This window comes from Lithobates pipiens, unplaced genomic scaffold (assembly GCF_037356315.1).
Source record: "Lithobates pipiens isolate NorthernLeopardFrog02 unplaced genomic scaffold, aLitPip1_a1.2 Scaffold_3, whole genome shotgun sequence".
Taxonomy (NCBI): Eukaryota; Metazoa; Chordata; class Amphibia; order Anura; family Ranidae; genus Lithobates; species Lithobates pipiens.
In genome coordinates, this window is record NW_027507790.1 from 269732569 (window position 1) to 269758307 (window position 25739).

General features: G+C 44.6%; 1 protein-coding gene across 5 annotated transcripts in view; it reads left to right on the forward strand.

Annotated features, from left to right (window-relative positions):
- The window catches only part of UNC13B (unc-13 homolog B), a 626059-nt gene that overhangs the window by 138932 nt on the left and 461388 nt on the right, over nucleotides 1-25739 (forward strand). For all 5 annotated transcript variants that reach the window (XM_077463165.1, XM_077463167.1, XM_077463166.1 and 2 more), the window contains exon 8: nucleotides 19871-19928. In XM_077463165.1, the coding sequence (XP_077319291.1) occupies nucleotides 19871-19928 (58 nt within the window). The remainder of the gene's footprint in view (nucleotides 1-19870; nucleotides 19929-25739) is intronic.

The window sequence follows — 25739 nt, forward strand, 5'->3', positions numbered from 1 at the left end:
GGAGGTTTGTTTTGTTTAATAAATGTTTAAGTGTAAGAAATTTTCTGTATCACTTATGAAGACTGCTTTCACACTGGAGTGGGCAGAAGTTGATGGTAAAACGCAAGTTTTAGCGGCTCTTTACCATCATTTTAGCGGTGCTATTTGGCTGCTAGTGGGGCACATATAACCCAGCTAGCGGCCAAGGAAGAGGTTAAATGCGCCCATGAAGCACTGCTGCCAAATCGCATGGCATGCGCTTCGGCAGTGGTGCCCATTCATATCAATGGGCAGGAGTGGTGGAGGAGCGGTATACACCACTCCAAAGATGCTGCTTGCAGGACTTTTTTTTTAAGATCCTGCCAGCGCATCGCCTCAGTGTGAAAGCACTCTGTCTTTCACACAGACTGCAGGGGAGCCATTTTACAGGCACTTTACAGGCGCTATTTTTAGCCCAAAAGCGCCTTAAAACGCCCCAGTGGGAAAGGTGTGTTAGATCAAGGGGGATTAAAAAAATAAATAAATAAAAAAGGAAAAAAATAAATAAAATAAAATCGGCCTAACATATCGGCCCAAAAAAATCGGCATCATATATCGGCTATCGGCCGCCATGATTTCTAAATATCGGCATCGGCATCGGCCAGAGAAAAACCCATATCGGTCGACCTCTAACCGACAATCACCCTAGGTCTTATTTTCGGGAAACAGGGTAGCATTTTGCTTTTAGGCCAAACATTTATTGGTTTGGTCTCATCTGACCAGAGCACCTTCTTCCACATGTTTGCTGTGTCCCCCACATGACTTCTCACAAACTGCAAACAGGACTTATTATGGCTTTCTGTCACCAATGTCTTTCTTCTTGCCTCTCTTCTATAAAGGGCAGATTTGTGGAGATCACGGCTAATAGTTGTCCTGTGGACAGATTCTCCCCCCTGAGCTGTGGATCTCTGCAGCTCCTCCAGAGTTACCATGGACCTCTTGGCTCTTCTCTGATGAATGTTCTCCTTGCCCGGCCGGTCAGTTTAGGTGGACGGCCATGTCTTGGTAGGTTTGCAGTTGTGTCATACTCTTTCCATTTTCAGATGATGGATTGAACAGAGCTCTGTGAGATGTTCAAAGCTTGGGACAAATCTTTTATAACCTAACCCTGCTTTATACTTCTCCACAACTTTATCCCTCACATGTCTGGTGTGTTCCTTGGCCTTCACAGTGCTGTTGGTTCACTAAGGTTCTCTAACAAACCTCTGAGGACTTCACAAAACTGCTGTATTTATACTGAGATTAAGTTACACACAGGTGGACTCTATTTACTAATTATGTGACTTCTGAAGGCAACAGGACACTTTGTTAAAATCCTTTCTGCTGCACTTGCAGTGTACAGCTTTCCATGCTGCTGGTGCCTGCTCTCTCAGGGCCACTTCTCTCAACTTTCAGTCTTCACAGCAGTGAGTGAGCAGTGGACAGTGCAGTCTCCAAGCAGGCAGAGTTGGTTTGCAGGGGAGTAGCTTGCTATTGTAGACTTTTGGGGCTGTGTGTTTCTATTGATGCATGTAATGTTGTGGAAACACAGCTCCAGTCCCCTGCATGCAAGGCCCCCTCCATAGGAGGCTGCAAGAGAAAGGAGCCGCCCTGATGCGGGAAACCCGGGGCTGTGATTATGGCACCAGCTTAATCTGAAACATATAGGCAAGGATTAAGTAGTGAAGAAGCTGCATGGTTAGTAGTGATTTCATTTGCTGCTGAAAGTGCTTTAAAACAACTGAGGGTTTAAAGTGTTACTAAACCCACCATCAATCTGTATATGCAGTAAAGCATGCTTGTTATACTCGCCATGGAACCTAAGGGGTTAATACTGCGCATTTGTGTAAAAAGGCTGTTTGATCCTGTCTTCTCTGCTCATCCCCTTCTTCCACTGTCCCCAATCCATGTCCTGATAGTAGAGAGCCTTGGGGGCACTCTGCACATGTGCAGTTTGGTGTGTAGTGCTAGAGGTGTTTTTTTTTTTTTTTTTGGGCGGGTGCATGTGATCAGCACTGGTGGTCAGGGGTCCTGTATTCTGATAGGACAGCTCAGTGCATCTCTCAGTGAAAACTCCTCCTACAAGCTTTAGCCAGACACTGAGAGATGTTACAAGACTTCTATATACTGCTGAGTAAAAAAATAAAATAAAATGAGCAGTTTTTATTTACTAAAATAATTTCATTTCTGTGTTCTGTGGGAGACTGGATATAGTGAATGCAGAGTCCTGGGGAGACCAGATATAGTGAATGAGACCAGATATAGCGAATGCAGGGTCCTGGGGAGACCAGATATAGTGAATGCAGGGTCCTGGGGAGACCAGATATAGCGAATGCAGGGTCCTGGGGAGACCAGATATAGTGAATGCAGGGTCCTGGGGAGACCAGATATAGCGAATGCAGGGTCCTGGGGAGACCAGATATAGTGAATGGAGGGTCCTGGGGAGACCGGATATAGTGAATGCAGGCTCCTGGGGAGACCGGATATAGTGAATGCAGGCTCCTGGGGAGACCGGATATAGTGAATGCAGGGTCCTGGGGAGACCGGATATAGTGAATGCAGGGTCCTGGGGAGACCGGATATAGTGAATGCAGAGTCCTGGGGAGACCGGATATAGTGAATGCAGGCTCCTGGGGAGACCGGATATAGTGAATGCAGGCTCCTGGGGAGACCGGATATAGTGAATGCAGGCTCCTGGGGAGACCGGATATAGTGAATGCAGGGTCCTGGGGAGACCGGATATAGTGAATGCAGGGTCCTGGGGAGACCGGATATAGTGAATGCAGGGTCCTGGGGAGACCGGATATAGTGAATGCAGGGTGCTGGGGAGACCGAATATAGTGAATGCAGGGTCCTGGGTTTATTAACACTTTTTAATATCACATTGATCGCTCTGATCATATATTACTCATGTCTCAGGATCGTTTCTCTGTTCATTTCAGGGGATATTTCATCAAATATTTATGGATTAATAAGTTGTAGACGGAGGAAATGACACTCTTAACACAACCAGACAATAACACATCCCCTATTACCGGGTCTTCTAATATGCTGTAGGCCTCCTCTTTCCCGGGAGTCAATTACTTGGGGCAATTTGGAGTCTTAAAAGCCAAATACAATTGTATCTCCTCTCCATGCAGGAGGTGCAAATGCTTCATACGGGAGGAACCATAAAGGAAAAGTGAGAATAGAAGCTCAGCCGCCGTCATGAGAATCTTTAGTTCTCATTTAATCCCTCTTTAGATAAATGAATAAATCTGAATGCATTGTGACCTACCACCATTAAAATTCACAGCCCTGTCATTAAACACCAGTTAGATGGTGATGCCCATACATATCACACATCTCCCCCTTACTGATTAGAATTTCTCAGTATATATTTCCTCCTCCTAGTCTGTGGGAGGGAGTCCAGCATTAGGGGATCATTTTATATGGACTATAAACTGAAGGACCTATGAATAAATGGTTGTGGAACGAATCACTTGAGTTCCCATGATTTCTTATGGGGAAATTTGCATTGATATACGAGTGCTTTGGATTACAAGCATGTTTCTGGAACTAATTATGCTCGGTTTTACTATATTCTTAAAGTGATTGTAAACCTTCAATTTTTTTTTTACATAATATCAAACATGTTATACTTACCTGCTTCGTGCAAAGGTTTTGCACAGAGCAGCCTCGATCCTCTTCTTCTGGGGTGCCCCGCCAGCGCTCCTGGCTCCTCCACTATATTGGGTGACCCCACGGAAAGTCTCTTTTCCTGGGGGCACCTGTGTGGGTTCGCTCCCGAGTCCCGCTGCTGCGTTCATTGACACACACAGCGGGACTCGTCCCACACCCCCTGCTCCCGTGTCACAGCTTTTGATTGACCAGCAGCAGCAGCCAATGGCACCTGCTGCTACCCTGTTTCCCTGAAAATAAGACCTAGCGTGATTGTCGGTGAGGGCTGCAATATAAGCCCTACCCCCCAAAAAAAGCCCTACCCTGAAAATAAGACCTTAACTAAAGCTTATTTGAGGGGTAGGGCTTCTATTTCTGCCATCACCGGCAATCACGCTAGGTCTTATTTTCGGGGGGGAAAGGGTATAAATTTGTCCAATGAGGAGTGCGACAGCAGCTGGAGCCACTGCGCTCATGCACATCGCTGGACCAGATCGGGTTCAGAAAAAGGGAGGGGGGGGGGGGGGGCGTCTAGAGGGGAGCTGCAGCACAGAAGGTTTTTCACCTTCATGCATGAAGGTGAAAAACCTTAAAGCGGAAATCCACTTATGTTAAGAAAAAACATTCCCCTCTGGGTGATCTCTGTACATTGTAAAAAGTAACAGTACAGCGCATAATTAAATAAATAAAACAAAAAAATGTCAATCAATAAATATAGTGCATAGACAAACAATTAATGTCCATAAGAAAAAAGAAACCAAGTGAGGTTATTAAGGAAGAAATATCCACTTGTGCAGCGTGTCTTCGATCAACAAAAACTAGTGATGGTGTGATCCCTTCACCGGTAAGCAAGGTGGACTCTCACCTCAACAAATGGACCCCTGTTCTCACAGATAGGTCAAACAAAGCGTGTTCCCCTCATGGGTAAGTCACAGCATTCAGTAGATGTGGCAGGCATAAAATAGAATCCTCCTCATATCCTCAAGGCGGTATAATTCCATATAAAACATAAAGAACAAATCTAGTGCTCTCCGTTTGAACAAATTTATTAAAAGGAAGCAGTAGTAAAGTAAATACACTCACATATTAGTGCACTGAACTCCAGTGCCGAGTGTTGGGCATGAAAACAGATAAAACACAGCATCCATGCGTGGATCAGTGAGGCGGCTTGCGGATGACGTCACGGGCTTAGGTCACATGGTCCGCGGACCAAACGGAGAGCACTAGATTTGTTCTTTATGTTTTATATGGAATTATACCGCCTTGAGGATATGAGGAGGATTCTATTTTATGCCTGCCACATCTACTGAATGCTGTGACTTACCCATGAGGGGAACACGCTTTGTTTGACCTATCTGTGAGAACAGGGGTCCATTTGTTGAGGTGAGAGTCCACCTTGCTTACCGGTGAAGGGATCACACCATCACTAGTTTTTGTTGATCGAAGACACGCTGCACAAGTGGATATTTCTTCCTTAATAACCTCACTTGGTTTCTTTTTTCTTATGGACATTAATTGTTTGTCTATGCACTATATTTATTGATTGACATTTTTTTGTTTTATTTATTTAATTATGCGCTGTACTGTTACTTTTTACTTTGTGATGTGGGATTTGGTATTTTGACCTATAGTATTCTAGCTGCATTTTTATATTTTCTCACTTGTTTATTGTGTTCAGCGCTGATTGATCTTTTGTTTTATTGATCTCTGTACATTGCAAGGAATTATAACAACCTTCTTTGTAGATTCCTCCCTTCTGTTATTCTGAAGAAATCCAGTTGTGTTTGTCTGTGCCTCTGTACTGAGTGGGTCTAATGGGAGGGGTTTTATAATTAACTGTCAGCTGTGCAGCTGCAGAGCACTAATGAGGAAATCTGCTGGGCCGGTATCCCTTTAGACGTGTTCATATTGAAAGTATCTCTCCAGTAATGACTTTTTTGTTGCAGGGGATGCCTGAAATCTGACTTGTATCTTAGTGCAGACTTCTGGGAAAATTGATGGGCCAATCACACAAGCAGGAAATTATGTTTCTGGGGGGGTGGTCAGTACACACTTTGTGTACAGAACAACTCCAGGTAGCCATATTGCAATGCATTCTCAGAAAATTACAACGGCTGCAGATTGAAAAGGAAAGGGTTTAATACCATTCAGTTACAATATGATTAGTGTCGCAATTATATGTGCTATATTATTTTTTCTTAGCTATTTTTGCTTTTGCGATCCCCCCCCCCCCCCCCACGAAAGCCTTTAACCACTTAAGGACCGCCTCCTGCATATATATACGTCGGCAGAATGGCACGGCTGAGCACAATCACGTACCTGTACGTGGCTCTTTAAGCCATGGGTCGGGAGCACGCCACCGCCAGCGCGCTCCCGACCTGGTCCTGAGCTCCGTGGCCGTGGGACCCAGCGGACTGTGGGATCGCGATCGGGTCACAGAGCTGAAGAACGAGGAGAGGTCTGTGTAAACAAACCTCTCCCCATGCTTCCTAGTGTGGCTGTCACTGATCGTCTGTTCCCTTTTATAGGGAAAGATATAGTTTCATAGTTTCATAGTTTGTTAGGTTGAATAAAGACACCAGTCCATCCAGTTCAACCTGAGTGAGTGTCTACAATTGTCCCTATCCCTGTACATTGCACCCTCACATCGGTCCCTACCCTCAAGGAGCCCACAATCCAAGGTCCCCATTCATATACTAGGGCCAATTTTGGACAGAAGCCAATTAACCTACCTGCATGTCTTTGGATTGATGATCAGTGATGTCACATGCCAAGCCACGCCCCATACAATAAAAAAAAAATACATAACGTCATACATATCCCCTACATGCCCCCTAGTGCTTAACTCCTTCACTGCCAGTGTCATTTACACAGGAATCGGCGCATTTAAATAGCACTGATTGCTGTATAAATGACAATGGTCCCAAAAATGTGTCAAAAATGTCCGATGTGTCCGCCACAATGTCGCAGTCACAATAAAAATCGCTGATCGCCGCCAATACTAGTAAAAAAAAAAAATAATAATAATAAAAATGCTATAAAACTATCCCCTATTTTGTAAACGCTATAACTTTTGCGCAAACCAATCAGTAATCACTAATTGCGTTTTTTTTTATTTTTTTACCAGAAATATTTAGAAGAATGCGTATCGGCCTAAACTGAGGAAAAAAAATGTTTTTTTTATATATTTTTTGTGGATATTTATTTATAGCAAAAAGTAAAAAATATTGATTTTTTTTTCAAAATTGTCGCTCTATTTTTGTTTATAGCGCAAAAAATAAAAACCGCAGGGGTGATCAAATACCACCAAAAGAAAGCTCTGTTTGTGGGAAAAAAAGAACGCCAATTTTGTCTAGGAGTCACGTCGCACGACTGCGCAATTGTCAGTTAAAGCGACGCAGTGCCGAGTCGCAAAAAGGGGCCTGGTCCTTTGGCTGCAAATTGGTCTGGGGCTTAAGTGGTTAAAGTGATTTGTAAACCTTCATTTTTTTATTTTTTTTTAAATGATAAACATGTCATACTTGGCTCAACTGTTGCAGCTCGTTTTGCACAGAGTGGCCCCCGAACATCCTCTTCTGGGGTCCCTTGGCAGCTCTTGTGGCTCCTCCCCGCATCAGATATCCCCCTAGGAGAAGCGCTCTCCCCAGGGGGGGTTCCCTTGCGGGCGCGCTCCCGAGTCCAGCATTTGCGTCCACAGACACGAATGCCCTACTTGGCCCCGCCCCTCCCCGCGCCCGCATCATTGGATTTGATTAGAAATAAATATGGAAAATGTGCAGCGCTTACTAAACATTCAACATCAAAAGTAAAATTGACGTGAAAAACGTAGTAACAAAAGTGGAAATACATAGTGATATATATGCAATAAAAAATGTAGTATAGTGTCCAAAATGTAAATATAAAGGACCCCAAACGGGTCCTGGTGCGTTCCAAAGTGTGGAATCCAATAATAAGTAAATGACCGTCACAGAAATCTTAAGTGAACATCCAAATGTGGTGTAAGTGACGTAGAAAATCCACCACCAGAAGCACCAGTCGCTTACCGGAAGGCGCGGACTCACACGGGTATACACCCGATAAGTCAAACAGGCTTTGAAAGATGACCAGAAGATTCAGGCTCACGGAATGGACAAGACCTCCAAAACAATCATTTTTAAAACGTTGGATACAGCAGGTTAATGGTACACGGGAAGATTGGCCCAACCAAGAGGATAAAGAAAAAGAAGAGGAGAGGGGCACATAGCGAAATTCCGTGAGGAGTATTTATTAAGTAAATATAAGAGTTACACTTACATTTCCATGGTAAAAAAAAAATAAGCGCTTCAAACAGGACGGTAACAAAGGGATCAGCGTGACAACTGACGCGTTTCGCCTCAACAAGCATCATCTTGGATTTGATTGACGGCAGCGGGAGCCAATGGCTGCGCTGCTATCAATCTATCCAATCAAAAGCCAGGACCCCGTGGAGAGCGCGTCTCCTCCGAGTGAATGAAGGGCTCGGGTAAGTAAAACGGGGGGCTGGGGGGCGGTCACTGCCAGGTGTTTTTTCACCTTAATGCATAGGATGCATTAAGGTGAAAAAACACAAGGGTTTACAACCACTTTAAGGAGATATCTCTGGAAATAAAGAATCTTGAGAGTGCATTTGAGTTTTCCCTCAATTATGGTTTTACTCATGCTGTTATAACCTTTGTTAGCCAAGAACCGCTTCCCTGTGCAGCCCTCTTCCCACTGTTTTTGCCTACTTATCAAGTCCTTGACTTTTTCTGATATCTCACCACCTACTTCCTGGCCATTAGAGCACTTAGAGGGTGAACAGGACCTATCCCTGAAGCCATACTGCCAGCGACAAGGTGGCACCAGTTTCGGAAGGGCGCATGAGAGAAGCCTTGCTGCCTGACAAAAGTATTGCGTATCTGCTCTTAGCCCTTGTACACACGGTCGGAGATTCCGACTACCAAATCCGTCTGAGTAATTCCGACGGATTAATTCTGGAAGATGTCCGGAAGTGATGTTGTATACACACGGTCGGACTAAGTTGTCGGAAAATCCGAATGTACATAACGTGATGACGTTATTTCATTACGACGGAACTACGTTCAGGCTAGTAGCCAATAGCTTTGGTCTAGGAATTTGATCTTAGCCTGCGTGGCACTTTGTCCCTTGGAGTAGGCTACACATGATCGGAGTATGTCCGATCGGAGCATTTTGTCGGAAAATTTTACCGGCAAGTTGGAAAATTTGGTCCGTCGGATGTTCCGACGGAAACAGTCCAATGCATACCACACACAGTCGGAATATCCAACAAAACGGTCCGATAGGAAACATTCCGTCGGAATCTCCGACCGTGTGTACAAGGGCTAAGACACAACTTTTAGAAGTCTAAATTGAATGGCGGGTTTCCTTTCTAAAGAAAAGTAACGATTATCTTTCTGTATGAATAATGAGTCTCGCACACCGCCATTCTTTTACCTTGGCAACTGCAGATTTTCAGCGCTCTAATTCTGGAGCTGAAGTTCATAATAATTAACGGCTATTATGGTATAGATCCATTCTTATGGCCATATGGTAGGAAGGGCTTGTTTCTATGGATCAGTCCATCTGATTCTTTTTTCATGAAAAGCTTTAAAGTGGTTGTAAACCTCAGAAATGCAATATGAACAAAGCACATCCCTCTATAGCGCGTACTTGTCTCCTATCCAGAGCACTTAGTGTAATTCAGGGGTGCCCAACCAGTGGCCCGGGGGCCACATGTGGCCCGGGGAGCCCTGTGATGTGGCCCACGACCTCCTGCTCTTGGATGGCTGGTTGGCAAGCCCAGATAACGGGTTTCTGACCCAGCATCCCAGAGTATCAGTGTTGTGAATGAAGCCGGCAGTAGAGGAAGCAAGCGGTTGCATAGCAGAGCCACATAAGACTATGCTTCCTGTATAGCGCCACCTCCTGTCACAGGCGGAGCGATACCAAATGCACTCTGCCTGGAACAGCAACAGATGGCGATACCCGTATTGAAGACTGTTATTAAAGGTATGTTTTAATACTATAATCACAGTGTATATATGGGCATATCTGTTCTGCAGTGGTTACCAGGCTGCTTTCAAACTGCACTGAGCCATAGACCTCTGTTATTACCTATGGGTTTGGTGCGCTTTCAGAAAGTACTACCTGCAGGGTATAATAGAATTCTATGGCAAAGAAAAAAAACAGACGGGGATATGTCCCCTTCCATCTGGGCAGATCAGAGAGACCATCGAGTAGAGTGGGCTGTGTCCATGTTCGCGCTGCATATGCGGAGTGTACACGGACCTGTCGTCCACCCACTCCGCTCATTGTGGCCCGTGACTGGTTACCAAGTCACCTAAGAGGCTGCTTCATTCCTCTGCTATCTGCATCAAGTTTTCCTGACACCAAGAGAAAAAAAGGTGACCGGGGAGGGGATCTCCTCCAGTAGATTGACAGCTTCAGCTCTGGTGAAGGGGGTGTGTCCCTTCCCCACCAATCATTTCTCAGAGCTCTCCTCACTGATGTAACTTCAGCTCTCCACCCCCTGCTTTTCAGAGCTGAGAAATTCTTTGTAATTTGTGTAATTAATTAATTAATGTAATTTATGTACTTTAACCACTTCCCGACCAGCGCACGACGATGTACGTCGACAGAATGGCACGGGCAGGCATATTGGCGTACAGGTACGTCCAATATTCAATGCCGCCCTGCCACCGGGAGCGCGCCGCCGGCGGAGTGCTCCCGCGCTGGTCGGGACCCCCGTGAGTCCGGTCGCGGGACCCGCGGACTCGATCGCCGCGGGCATCCCCGCGATCGTCTCACGGAGCGGCCGAATGGAGGAAATGCTGTGTAAACAACATTTTTCCATTCTGCCTAGCAACTAGTGACGCTGATCTCTGCTCCATGTGATTGGAGCAGAGATCAGTGTTCACTAAATGAAAGCCCAACCCCCCCACAGTTAGTAACACACCCCTAGGAACACTTAACCCCTACACTGCCACCCACTGGTTAACCCCTTCACTGCCAGTGTCATTTACACAGGAATCACTGCATTTATATAGCAGTGATTACTGTATAAATGACAATGGTCCCAAAAATGTGTCAAAAATGTCCGATGGGTCCCCCACAATGTCGCAGTCACAATAAAAATCGCTGATCGCCGCCATTACTAGTAAAAAAAAAAATTATAAAAAATTATTAATAAAAATGCTAAAAAACTATCCCTATTTTGTAAACGCTATAACTTTTGCGCAAACCAATCAATAATCGCTTATTGCGATTTTTTTTACCAAAAATATGTAGAAGAATACGTTTCGGCCTAAACTGAGGGAAAAAAATGTTTTTTTATATATTTTTGGGGGATATTTATTATAACAAAAAGTAAAAAATAATGCGTTTTTTTCAAAATTGTCGCTCTATTTTTGGTTATAGCACAAAAAATAAAAACCGCAGGGGTGATCAAATACCACCGAAAGAAAGCTCTATTTGTGGGGAAAAAAGGACGTCAATTTTGTTTGGGAGCCACATCGCACGACCGCGCAATTGTCAGTTAAAGCGACGCAGTGCCGAATCGCAAAAATGGGTCTGGTCTTTGACCAGCAAATTGGTCCGGTCTGCAAGTGGTTAGACCTATACGGTTTAGGAGATATTTACCTGAAGACAGCCACCGCGCAGGCGCACTGGGTAAGGCGCAGATGAGTGTCGGCTCCCGTGCGCATGCGTGGGAGTGACGTCATCGCTGCTCCGGCGAATCACAGCGCCGGAGCAGCGAGACCCACCAAGAAGATGGACGCTCGGAACTACAGGGGACAGCAGTGATTTCGCTGGCTCCTGTGTCAGGTAATGCGATGCATAGTAGTTAATTATGCTTTACCTTTGCAGGGAATCAAAGAGGAAGTAAACCCATCAGGTTTACTTCCTCTTTAAAATTGATCTGTTTTCTTCATGTCCTGGAGACACCTGCTTCAAATACCTTTTTTTTAATTTTATTGTGATGTCCACTATCCTGCGATGGGGTAATACCCCAGTGGAGGGCAAGGGCAGCATTAAAAGCTTGCCAGGACCTTTTTTTCCCCCTCCAATTTCACAGCTACCACTTTGGAAACTACTATGTCAGTGGCCGTCCATGGCACACAGTGCTCAGCATAAATGAGTACACCCCTTTTGAAAAGTAAGAATCAATATCTCAAAGAAAAATTTACACATTTTTGACAAATCTGGAATTATTTGAAATTATAGAACATTTGTTTAGCTCATTACATGAAATTAAGTTTAACAATATAACAAAATTATTACAAAATCTTCAGTTTCACTCAAATTGGTATACTCCACAACAATACTACGTCTAGTATTCTGTATGACCTCCATGATTTGTAAGGACAGCACCAAGTCTTCTAGATATGGAATGAACTCGTTGGTGACACATTGCAACATCTATCTTTTTCCGTTCCTCGAGAATAACCTTTTTTAGAGCTTGGATGCTGGATGGAGAGTGATGCCCAACTTGTCTCTTCAGAATTCCCCATAGGTGTTCTCCCATTGGGTTCAGATCAGAAGACATACTTGGCCACCGGATCACTTTCACCCTGTTCTTCAGAAATGCAAAAGTCACCTAGATGTGTGTTTTGGATCATTGTCAAGTTAGAAAAAGTCCACGACGACCAAGAGCATGGAGTGATGGTACCATCTTCTCTTTGATGCCACCAATGAAATGCAGCTCCCCGACACCAGCAGCACTTATGCAGCCCCACAGAAGGACACGGCCACCACCATGTTTCACTGTAGACACCATGCATTTTTCTTTGTACTCCTCACCTTTGCGACGCCATACAGTTTTGAAGCTATCAGCTCCAAAAACATTTATCTTGGTCTCATCACTCCAGAGTCCCAGTAGTCGTGTTTTTTTATTTTTATCAGCATGGGCCCTGGCAAATTCTAGATGGGCTTTTTTTTGTGCATGGGCTTTAGAAGAGGCTTCCTCCATGGACGACACCCATGCATGCCATTCCTCTGCAGTGGATTGTCTCACGGGAAACAATCACCCCAGTTTGGCTTTCTTCTTGTCAGGAACCATGAAACAGACTGAGACAGAAGTACAATCAAATCACGCTTGTTTATTAATAAAAATAAAAGGTAAATAGAAAAAAGCGTAGTCAAGCATAGCCAGAGTCCAGTAGCCAGATCGGGTAATCAGCCAGGCCGGAAGTCATGGATCCAAGGAGAGCAATCGCAAGCAGGATAAGATGCCAGGTGGGGAGTCACTAAGCCAGTCTTGAAACAAATAGCAGGAGATTGTTCCCTGTGATGTGACCAACGCAAAGGCAAATGAAAAAGTGAGCAGGAAGGCTTTAAATAGGCAGGTCAGACGAGCATCATCGGGAACAGCTGGTAACTGTGGGAAGAGAAGAGAGCTGGCAATTAGCCAACAGCTGAGCGGCCAGCCCAGAGGAGGAAGGGCTAAGCCAGCCCTGACACTTCTTTAGCTAAATGCAGTGAACGTTCAAGGCGATTGTCTTCAACCCTTCTCACCAGAAGATGCCCCTGTTGAGGTGATAACTTCCATGGACGGCCTGGACGTCTATGTGAAATGGTTGCAATTTCATTTTTGTTACATTTTTGTATCGCTTTTGCTCCAGTATTCTGATAACTAAAGCTTTGCTGATCTTCTTGTAGCCTTCACCTTTCTTGTGTAAAGAATTTCTTTTTTTTCCCCTAGGCCTTGCGATATTTCTCTTCCATATGATGTCATTGCCGACAACATGAAACGGGAAGGGGTTTTCTTTAACACCCTTTTGTAATCAACTGTCTGCTGGTTTAATGAATAATTACACTGACCTCTAGTTGAATTCTTGTTAATTAGGATTTAGTTGTCTAAAATTCAGCTTTGCTCCTTTGACTTTCTTCGGGGTGTGTTCATTTTTGCAACATGGTCTTGAAAGAATTTGTTCGGAAAAATACTTTTTTTGTCTTGGTTGCAATCAATGGCCCCACATCTGTCGGAGTATTTTGTAATATAGTGTCCCATAGAAAATGTTAATTCTGAAAGGAAAGATTTTCTTACAAATCTGTTGGGGTGTACTCATTTATGCTGTGCACTGAACACGGAGGAAGGGTGAATGACTAGGAATGGTCCTCTGACGGCTGTGAATAGTTGTGGCTCACACGTGATGATGAATCTCCATGATTGAAAGAACTGAAGGTCAGTGAATGAAAGGGGTGGGCAAGGGACATTAAGACTGAGATCAGCCTTTCTCAACCAGGGTTCCTCCAGAGGCCACTAGGGGTTCTTTGAGCAATGAGTAGTTTCTGCCCCACTGACACCAATGATCAGTTTAGCTATTTGTAAGCGGGGGATTTTTCTCACTGACCATCACACATGCTTCTGATAACGAAGTTTCTATGATGCAACGCGCCAAGTTGATACACACGGTACGCCACCCCGATGGTGGGCCAGGGACAGTAAGACTAGGGAGGAAAGAGACCAGCCTTAATCAACCAGGGTTCCTCCAGAGGCCACTAGGGGTTCTTTGAGCAATGAGTAGTTTCTGCCCCACTGACACCAATGATCAATTTAGCTATTTGCAAGCGGGGGATTCTTCCCACTGACCATCACACATGCTTCTGATAACGACGTTTCTATGACGTAACGCGTCAAGTTGATACGCACAGTACGCTACCCTGATCGCCAGGTGGAACGCACACCAGCCCTGGCAGACGGCTCTTTCTGTTCTCGCCATTTGTGCGGGTCAGGGTGAGGATTTTAAATTGTTAACCTTGTTTAGCAAGTTTCAATAAACGATTCTGGAACTTTTTACGCGATGAGGACCTCCCGGTTTCTTTCTTTCTTCTTCACCCTGCCCATTAAGAGTCCCCAGCTTTGGATCCACGGGATATCGTGAGGGATTGGTCGGTTCTCATCCTCCGGTCACAGAGACCATTAAGCTTATTTTGACTCTTTTTGCCATATGGTAAATAGGGTCAACTACGTCCGGTGAGTAGGAATCTTGGCCATATCCTGCACTGGTATCCCGTTGGAATTCTTTGCAATCTGCTGTCTATGCTGAACATCATTTATCCAGGATGTTTTTGTACACCCGAAAGGACTTTTTTAGTGGATGTCACTATATTTGTTTATTTTAGCAGTTTGGAGTTTATGGGTTTGCAGTACCACATGTATTGTTATATATTTTATTCAATTCATTTTTCACATGCATTTATTATGCACTGTTCAATCTTATAACTAGTTAGGTAAACCAGAGTAGCTGGTGCTGCTTCTTCACATGGAGTCACCCCGGGGGAAACAATTGAATTATTGGAGTCACCCCTGTGGATCACTTTATACATTATTCACTAGTTTGGTTTGCTATAGCAGCTGCTATATAGGACTTTAAATTTAATTTATGTAACGTTTTTATAGGATTTCTAGATGTAAAAAAAGGTTGAGAAAGGCTCTCCTAGATGATGCTGAATGTCCTCCAGCCAGGAAATGAGGTGGGGCTCTATCTGACTTGCTGCAGCTTCTGTTGCACATTGTGAGAAGCTCTCAGTGTGCAGTGAAACTAGAGTCAATTATTTCAGTACAGGAGAGGAGACGGTACAACTGTGCATGACTATAGGGAAGGCCGGAGTTCAGCTTTAATGTATCTCGATTACCAGCATGAAGAAGCATTTTCCTTATCTGTATAAAGAGTGTGAAATTTATACACTTAAATTATATCCTGTGTACACCGTACAATTATCCTCCCACTCTGTGTACAGGATTCCTTCACTCACTGAAATGCTTTGTCTCTGGATTATGATATCCGTCTGTTGCTGCTGCTCAGAGGGTTCCTAGACATCTCAAGTCACTGGGATATTCCTGGAGTCAACGGGTCACCCCATTCACACAGCTTCTGGAAGGCAATAAAGTGGCTTGTTTTTTTTAATTTTTTTTAATAAAATAGTGATATTGAAAAGCGGTTGTATACCCCGCTTTGTGATTTTTACCTACAGGTAAGCCTATATCTCCTAAGCCTTCACGGTTTAGGAGATATTTACCCTGCATGCAGCCGCTGACATCTGGGGCATAGCATGCCAGAACTTCAGATCTTCTTGCAGGAATCGAGGGCTCCCGCGTGAGTGACGTCATCACGGCTCCGGCCACTCACAGCGCCGGAGCCTGCGAACCCCTCAGCAGTGACCTTAGCATAACTCCAGAGCCTCTTGCCGGAACCGAGGGCTCCCACACGTGGGAGTGACGTTATCTAGGCTCTGACCTCTCACAGCGCCAGAGCCTGGGAACCTGGAAGTAACGCTGGGGGAACATGTCAGCCCCCTCATCGGTGACCGTTGGCATAACTCCAGAGCTTCTTGCCGGAAACTGAGGGCTCCCGCGCCCGGGAGTGACGTCATCACGGCTCTGACCACTGCGCGGTTTAGGAGATATTCACCCTGCATGCAGACGCTGACATCTGGGGCATAGCGTGGCAGAACTTCAGACCTTCTTGCAGGAATCGAGGGCTCCCGCGTGAGTGACGTCATCACGGCTCCAGCCACTCACAGCACCGGAGCCTGCGAACCTGGAAGTAACACTGGTTGAACATGTCAACCCCTCAGCAGTGACCATTAGCATAACTTCAGAGCCTCTTGTCGGAACCAAAGGCTCCCGAGTGACGTCCTCATTGAGGCTCCGACCACTCACAGCGCCAGAGCCTGGGAACCTGGAAGTAACGCTGGGGGAACATGTCAGCCCCCTCTTCGGTGACCGTTAGCATAACTCCAGAGCTTCTTGCCGGAACTGAGGGCTCCCGCGCCCGTGAGTGATGTCATCACGGCTCCAACTACTCACAGCGCCGGAGCCTGCGAACCTGGAAGTAATGCTGGGGGAACATGTCCCCTCAGCGGTGACCGGGAGATGATGCGGGCGCTTCGTTCTAAGGTGAGTGTTTCATAATGAGTTAGTATGTGGGCGGTTTTCGGTGAGCTCTCGCTGGCATTTGAAAATCCGGGGGGACGGGGATTTGTGGCTGGGCTCTTCCCTCTTCCCATGGGTTTCTGTCCTCCTGGAGCTCGCTACTAACTCGTTATGCATTTGTCTAACAGGTTGTTTTTTTTGGGGGGTTTTTTTTTTTCACAGCATGTACAACCACCTGTCAGTTTTTATTTATCTGTCTGTATCCCATTGGGAAGATTTTCCTTTTCTTCCTGTCCTGGTGACATAACAGGTACTGGATTGGAATCTCCAAAAGCTGACCCTACACTGGCAAAAACAATTATTTAAAAAAAAACAATTTTTTGTTTTAAGAACTATCTTCCAATCTCTGTAGTGGGGACAAATTTATTGTTCATTTTCGACCATAGTAATGAGAAAATCTAAAGCAGCAGGTTGGAAAAATTTTCTCAAGCAAATCTCTTGATTGTGAATGTGGTTTTTGTTCAGGAAACAAAATCAAAATGGTAAAAGCAAGCAAAATGTCTAAGTACTTTTGAATGATGTTCGTCAAGTCATTAAATGTGTAGCATAATCTCTGACCTCTTCCAGTCTAATGAGAACCTTCAAGGCCAAAGATAGCTGACATCCTTCAATATGTGATGGGTTGTGAGGCATAGTGGTTGCAAGATTGTTAAAAGTCATTGGGCGCCAGACACTTCTTGCAGGCCAAGGGATTCAACAAAATCCCTGTCCATTGGCTGAGATATCCCATATATCCATAACCTGACCTTGAGTTGTCCTTCTCAATCAAATACCTCCAAGTGCCCGGCCACTTGGTGGTAGAAGAGGAAAGTACAACCAGGCCAAACTTAGGGAGACGTCAATGGATCCCTAATAATTAAGTACAGTAGCTACTTCTGACAAGGAATTTGGTGAGGCGCTCCCTGACTAAACTGCAGGGCGCTACATGTTCATGCAAATATTTGTAAGAATGTTAATTCCCAAATCTATTAGTATATGGCCAACTTACTTCCCCCTTTTAGACAAATTTCACCACAACAGGTGTTACCATTGAAAAATATATCCTCAACTCGTGTTCTGGTGAGAATTGTAAAATTTGGGATTTCCCATCACTTTCAGTCTTTCTGACAAATAGGACTCCAAGACATGGAAGCAATCCTATAAAGTGCAGAAGTGTAAACTTCTAAGAAAACTCCAAAGTTCCAATAAATGCATTGTAAAAGTTGGCAAAACCTAAGTCTGACAGGCCTAGCTGGGACCGAGGCTCTTGGAGTGGACTGAATGCGAGCCTCTCACCTTGTGATTATGGGCCCTTGCATTTGGGGAATGGTGTTCTTTGTGAGCTGTATGCCTGGGGACCCCTGAGGTGGTGTTACTTGGATTCAGGTCTGTGCCCCCCCCCCCCCCAAGACACACAGACTCTGGATATGTAAATGCCATGTTAGCAATAGACTGAATCACACTATTGGGACACAAACTCTTAGATGCTAATATCATCACCTCCAGCCACCTGTCTGTGTCTTGTATAATGTAAATTAGTCTAATCTAGCTTGACACAGATTCTAAAGAGTATTTCACCTATTGTTGTTTGTGCTAATTAACCTGCAATTGAATGGAAACACTCAATCGGAGTGTGGGATCGGTTCCGTCACACTAAGAAAAACCACGAAGATGTAGATATCTCAGTAGTCTTTAATCTAGATGAGGCAGGTAGTTGAACCTAGGTATGCTACAGGGGAAAATATTTATGGACACCTGACCAACACACCTACATGAGCTTGTTGGGCAACCCATTCCAAAACCATAGGCTTTGTTATGTAGTTGGCACCCCTGTTGGTGGCTATAACATCCTACACTCTTCTGGGAAGGCTTTTCACAAGATTTCAGAGCGTGTCAGTGGGAATTTGTGCCCATTCAGCCAACAGAACACTTCTGAGGTCCGGTACTAACGTTGGATGAGAAAAGACCTGGCTTACAATGGGTGTTCCAATTCATACCAAAGGTGTTCAGTAGGGTTGAGGTTAGGCACTGATGTTAGGTGAGAAGACCTGGCTCACATTGGGTGTTCCATTTCATCTCAAAGGTTTTCAGTAGGGCTGAAGTCAGGACTCTCAAGTTCCTCCACACCAACCCATCAAACCACATATTCATGGAGCTGGCTTTGTACTTGGGGCACAGTCATACTGGAACAGAAAAGCGTCTTCACCCAACTTTTACCATAAGGTTTGCAGAGCATAATTGTCTAAAATGTCTTTCTATGCTGTAATACTAACCATACCCTTTACTGAAAACCACTAAATCCAATAGTTCGGAGGGGTGCCCACATATTAATTGCTATCTAGAACATTTTCTAAGGGGGAGATGACAATAATGTTCTAGCATCAGCATTATAGTTTCAGTAAAGTTTTATTATTAAATCTAATTATATTTAATTAATTCATATTAATAATATTAATAATAATTAATATTAATATTTAATTATATTTAATTGCTATAAAATTAGCCTAGTGACTAGTAAAAAGCGGTTGATATCCTTTTTTATTTTGATTTTTAATTCTGATTTCACACTAGAGGAGGTAGGAATAAGCAGACCTAGGTTTTATGAACTGAATGTGATCGAATGTTGGAAAATGACACACTTGTTTTTTTTTTCCCCCAATAAAGACGTGTACTATATGTATGTTTTATGCTCAGTAGGTCATATTTCTAAGTGCTGAGAAATCCAGGTACTTTAATACAAATTCACCAGCAACATTTATAATACAGCAAAAGTCCAACCCAGTAAGGGGGCCGAACATTAGCAGCTTTTTATCTCCATTCCAGTGCGGTTCTCAGGCTCCCCATCGTGCTAAATGAGTGTTTTCTGTTCTCTCTTAGAATAATAACATTGTTGTAAGCTGTTGGGGTTCTTTTTCTTTTTTTTTTCCGGAACGTGGGCATTTTCTAACCAGCTGAAAAATCTGCTACCATGCAGTCCTAGTCTCCAATTCTGCACCGAAGAAAAGATCTAATCCCATGTCACTGTTGGAGGTGACCCCACACTGGGCTATTCCACCTGAACACCAACAGAAACCTTCCCATCCGTGGCCAGTTGTTGGTCATTGAAAAGATCTAATTTTCTAATTTTTCCCATTGCAAAGTTATTTTTTTTTTTTATTTATTTACTTTTTTTTGTTATTACCTGTTACTCTTGTAGATCAGTTGTTTGCTACCATGTTGTTCTTTGTGTTATGTTATACATTTGTATTTTCACATTGTGACTTGTACTTCTCTCCACAGTACCCCTACCAGGACGATGAAGAGAAGCCGCCTCTCCCCATCGCCGCCTCACAGTGCTGTAAGTCCACACTGACCGTCTTCCTGTTCCATAGGTCTGGTCTATGTCCACAGTTGTATTGTGACAATCGTCTTGTGTGTGTCAGCTAATGAGTTTCCCTCTTACTGTGTCATCCCAACTATTCATAAGACAGCCATCCTTTTCTTTTTTTTCTTTTTCTTTTTTGGTAACTTTTTTTTTCGCTTTTAGGAACAGGTGGAGTAATATTAAGTGACTGGGCTCCTAACAGTCACTCCTGGACCCTGCACTCTGTTGCATACTCCTGAACCCTGTATTGTATATGTTGCGTACTCCTGACCCCTGTACTCTCTATGTTACATAGGCCTGACCTGTGCACTCTCTAAGTTACATATGGCAGAACCCTGCACTCTCTACGCTACATATGCCTGACCCCTGTACTCTACATTACATACACCTGACCCCTGCACTCTCAACGTTACATACACCTGACCCCTGCACTCTCTACATACGCCTGACCCTTGCACTCTCTACATTACATACACCTGACCCCTGCACTCTCTACGTTACACACGCCTGACCCCTGTACTCTCTACGTTACATAGGCCTGACCTCTGCACTCTCTACGTTACATATGGCAGAACCCTGCACTCTCTATGTTACATATGCCTGACCCCCTGCACTCTCTACGTTACACATGCCTGACCCCTGCGCTCTCTACGTTACACATGCCTGACCCCTGCACTCTCTACGTTACACATGCCTGACCCCTGCACTCTCTACGTTACACATGCCTGACCCCTGCACTCTCTACGTTACATATGCCTGACCCCTGTACTATCTACGTTACATAGGCCTGGCCTCTGCACTCTCTAAGTTACATATGGCAGAACCCTGCACTCTCTACGCTACATATGCCTGACCCCTGTACTCTCTACATTACATATGCCTGACCCCTGCACTCTCTACATTACATACGCCTGACCCCTGCACTATCTACGTACGCCTGACCCCTGCACTCTCTACATTACATACGCCTGACCCCTGCACTCTCTACATTACACACGCCTGACCCCTGTACTCTCTACGTTACATAGGTCTGGCCTCTGCACTCTCTAAGTTGCATATGACAGAACCCTGCACTCTCTACGTTACATATGCCTGACCCCTGTACTCTCTACGTTACACACGCCTGACCCCTGTACTCTCTACGTTACACACGCCTGACCCATGTACTCTCTACGTTACACATGCCTGACCCCTGTACTATCTACGTTACATAGGCCTGGCCTCTGTACTCTCTACATTACATACGCCTGACCCCTGCACTATCTACGTACGCCTGACCCCTGCACTCTCTACATTACATACGCCTGACCCCTGCACTCTCTACGTTACACACGCCTGACCCCTGTACTCTCTACGTTACACACGCATGACCCCTGCACTCTCTACGTTACATACCCTTGGACCCTGCACTCTCTACGTTAAATACCGTGTTTCCCCGAAGATCAGACCTAGCGTTCTTTTCCAGGAGGGCTGCAGTATAACCTCTACTCCAAAAATAAGCCCTAGTTTAAAATGCTTGTAAAATCCTATAATCCACTCTATTACAGTAGTATATAATTTCACCCCATCCCTCTTTCATTTCTTTTTGCGCAGCACTATTTCATATAATAGTTTTACTTTTGAGTTTGAACTTTCCAGTGCATGCAGCAATATCCTCCCCTATCCACCTAACTGACTAGCGCAGAGATATCTCTATCTGAGTATATAATGTACAATGTGTGTTTCTGTGATATAATTGTGGGGATGAGAGCTCCTGTGGGTCACAGAAGTGCAGAGCGGCGCTATAGCGAAGGTATTTGGAACAATTATATTACAGAAACACACACATTGTAGATTATATACTACTCTAATAGAGTGGATTATAGGATTTTCCATGCATTTTAACTCTGTTCACACTGGGGATTCCTGTCGGGCAGGGAGAGAGAGGGGAAGAGAAGACAGCAAATTACATGGAAGGACCTACCCCAAAAATAAGCCCTACTGTGTCTTTTGTTGCCAAAATTAATATAATATATTTTGGGGGAAACACAGCATGCCTGACCCCCTGCACTCTCTACATTACACACGCCTGACCCCTGCATTCTCTACGTTACACAGGCCTGAACCCTGCACTCTCTACGTTACACAGGCCTGAACCCTGCACTCTCTACGTTACACAGGCCTGACCCCTGCACTCTCTATGTTACACAGGCCTGACCCCTGCACTCTCTACGTTACACAGGCCTGACCCCTGCACTCTCTACGTTACACAGGCCTGACCCCTGCACTCTCTACGTTACACAGGCCTGACCCCTGCACTCTCTACGTTACACAGGCCTGACCCCTGCACTCTCTACGTTACACAGGCCTGAACCCTGCACTCTCTATGTTACACAGGCCTGACCCCTGCACTCTCTACGTTACACAGGCCTGACCCCTGCACTCTCTACGTTACACAGGCCTGACCCCTGCACTCTCTACGTTACACAGGCCTGACCCCTGCACTCTCTACGTTACACAGGCCTGACCCCTGCACTCTCTACGTTACACAGGCCTGACCCCTGCACTCTCTACGTTACACAGGCCTGACCCCTGCACTCTCTACGTTACACAGGCCTGACCCCTGCACACTCTACGTTACACAGGCCTGACCCCTGCACTCTCTACGTCACACAGGCCTGACCCCTGCACTCTCTATGTTACACAAGCCTGACCCCTCTGTAAGCTTCCCTAACTTTTGCACAACCTTGCCACACCTACAATTCTCTACGGCTTGCTTGGTGCACTGCCTCATTATTGTTCAAGGGTTTTTTTTTCAAGTAGACTGTATGGGGCCATATAATTTCTAATGGTGTCTTACCTAGGCTGCACTACTGCTCTGCTGTCCCTCTGGAGTTGCAGTGAAATTGCTCTTACAGGTATAAGGGAGAATGATGCAGTGCCTCGGCCTATTTTCCAGTTAGTGGTCCCTGAGGACAGGGTTGATGACCACTGAATTAGAGGAGGAGCACATCAGCTCCGTGTTAGAGAGTTTGACTTCTGAAGTAGAGAACCTGAGGTAGAGTGCAACAGTTATAAAGGGGAGAGGGGAACAGTCCCTATATAAGGTATATATATATATATATATATATATATATATGTAGTCTTTGTCAAATTCAGCCTTTTGTATTTGAATGTAGCTTGAAGAGAAAATGATACATTTGACCTGCTTTGTCTGCAATCCAAAAGCCTCCCAATTGGACTTGTTGCGTCCGAAGAAACACAAAGCCGGACAAATGCAGCCTCTGACTTCTCATCTTTCCTACTCCGTTGAAGTCAATTGAATTCTGCTGATGCGTTTCAAAGGCACATCAAGTGCAGAAAAACATCAGTCTAAGTGAACCCTAAAGCTGACAGTCTAATAGGAGCTATTAAACACCTGCTCACTAAGAGGAGATGGTGTATGAGGCTTCTGCTCACTAAAGCTTACCCTGACAAGATGCAATAGTGTATGAGAGTCCTTCTCACTAAATTGAATAAATACATTTCAAACCAATTATATAAACCTATATAAATACATATATAGAAAAAAAGAGATTGCGCAAACCTCAAACACATTATTAAATAATCATACAAAAACACATAACCATGTGAGTGAATCGGTCAATGTGAGTCTTATTTTTTTGTGTTTTGGGACCTTTTAACACAATAATTAACTTGAAGTGAAGTGATAATGAAGGCAACTTCTGATGCAGCACCTAAAAATCTGCAATGGCAACTGGTCAGTACTTTATATCCAAACGGCGAAGTCCGGTAAGAGGCCGGGTGGCCTCTTACCGGTCTGAATGGACCCTAAATTATAGGGATCAAGCTCGCCTGATATGCACAGTAATCAGCTGTGATGTTCCACTTGGTCCGCTCCAGACACTAGCCACTCTCCTCCGTCAGCGACAACAAGACGTTTTAGTAAGTTTCCAACCTTCCGGTCACTCTGCCCGATGTTCCTCCAGTAAGGTATAAAGGATTTAGAAAGAAAAGGAACTGGTGCAGTAAAAAGTGTTTGTTTATTCCAAAATATTTTTCTTAAGCACAGTGAAGAAATACGATACAAAACAAAGCCACAAGCTTTCAGACTGCCAGCTGGTGCGTGGTGATGTCACAAGAGTCTCTCCCACCGACGCGTTTCCCTGTAACAAGCATCGGCTGGGAACAGAGATAACTCTGGGACGTCACACACCACTTGATTTAAACTAGACAGGGGAGACACCGGAGGTACAAAATTCATCTGTTCCTCCCAGGTGACACACGCAAAACAATTTTTTATGCGGCAAACATTGTTTAAAAACAAAAATATTTAAAAAGCAACAATATGTATAAACAATATTAAAAAGGTTCCACATAAACCGCCACACTAAACATATAATGAATAAATTTAAAACTGAAAAAAAAATAGTTCTTTTGATTACATTTTCCTAAAATTCTATGTAAACATAATTACCACAAATTAGCTATTAGGTATCCCCTTGGATCTGACACCAAAGTTACTATTAAGACATATTTTGGTTCAGTCAGATACACAGTGTACTATAATATTATCCAATAATTATCTATTTTCATCTGACAAGCAGTAGTATTAAAAAGTGATACTAATAATACACAGAACAGTCTAACCACCATGTATATAATAAACCATCAAAGATTAAAAAAAATATATATATATCAATATTTAACCAGTTAAAGAGGAAGTAAACCCTGCAAAGGTAAAGCATAATGGACTACAGTGCATCGCATAGTAGCCCATTATGTGTCACTTACCTGACACAGGAGCCAGCGATGTTGCCGCTGTCCCCTGTAGTCCGGAGCGTCCATTTTCCTTCTGGGTATCGCTGCTCCGGCCACTCACAGCGCCGGAGTAGCGATGACGTCACTAACGTGCATGCGCATGGGAGCTGCCACTAACGGCATGTCGCCGTTAGCAGCAGCGTGCTGCTAACGGCGATAGTGCGCCTGCGCGCCGCTGTCTACGGCGCATGTGCCTTAGACAGCTGTGACTGTCTTTTAGTAAATATTTCCTAAACCGTGTAGGTTTAGGAGATATTTCTTTGACCTACAGGTAAGCCTTAATCTATCTGTGATGGTCATTGGGAGGAATGATCCTTATACTTGTGGTCACTGGGGAGAATACCCCCCCCCCCCCCCCCCCATGGTGTCAGTAGGAACTTATATGAGAGGCAGAAATTGCTCGTTGCTCAAGGAACCCCTAGCAACCTCTGGAGGAACCCTACGGTTCCATGGAGCCCTGGTTGAGAAACCCTGCCGTAGTGTATGAGGCTCTTGCTCACTAAACTGAACACTGGTCAGAGGTAGTGGCGTATAAGGGTCCTGCTCACTAAAGTGAACACTGGTGGGAGGTAATGGTGTATGAGGGTCCTTCTCACTAAAGCTAACACTTGTAGGATGACACTGTGTATAAGGGTCCTGCTCACTAAAGCGAACGCTTGTAGGATGACACTGTGTATAAGGGTCCTGCTCACTAAAGCGAACGCTTGTAGGATGACACTGTGTATAAGGGGCCTACTCGCTAAAGCTAACACTTGTAGGAGGACACTGTGTATAAGGGGCCTACTCGCTAAAGCTAACACTTGTAGGAGGACACTGTGTATAAGGGGCCTACTCACTAAAGCTAACACTTGTAGGAGGACACTGTGTATAAGGGGCCTACTCATTAAAGCTAACACTTGTAGGATGACACTGTGTATAAGGGGCCTACTCACTAAAGCTAACACTTGTAGGAGGACATGGCATATGAGGGTCCTGCTCACTAAA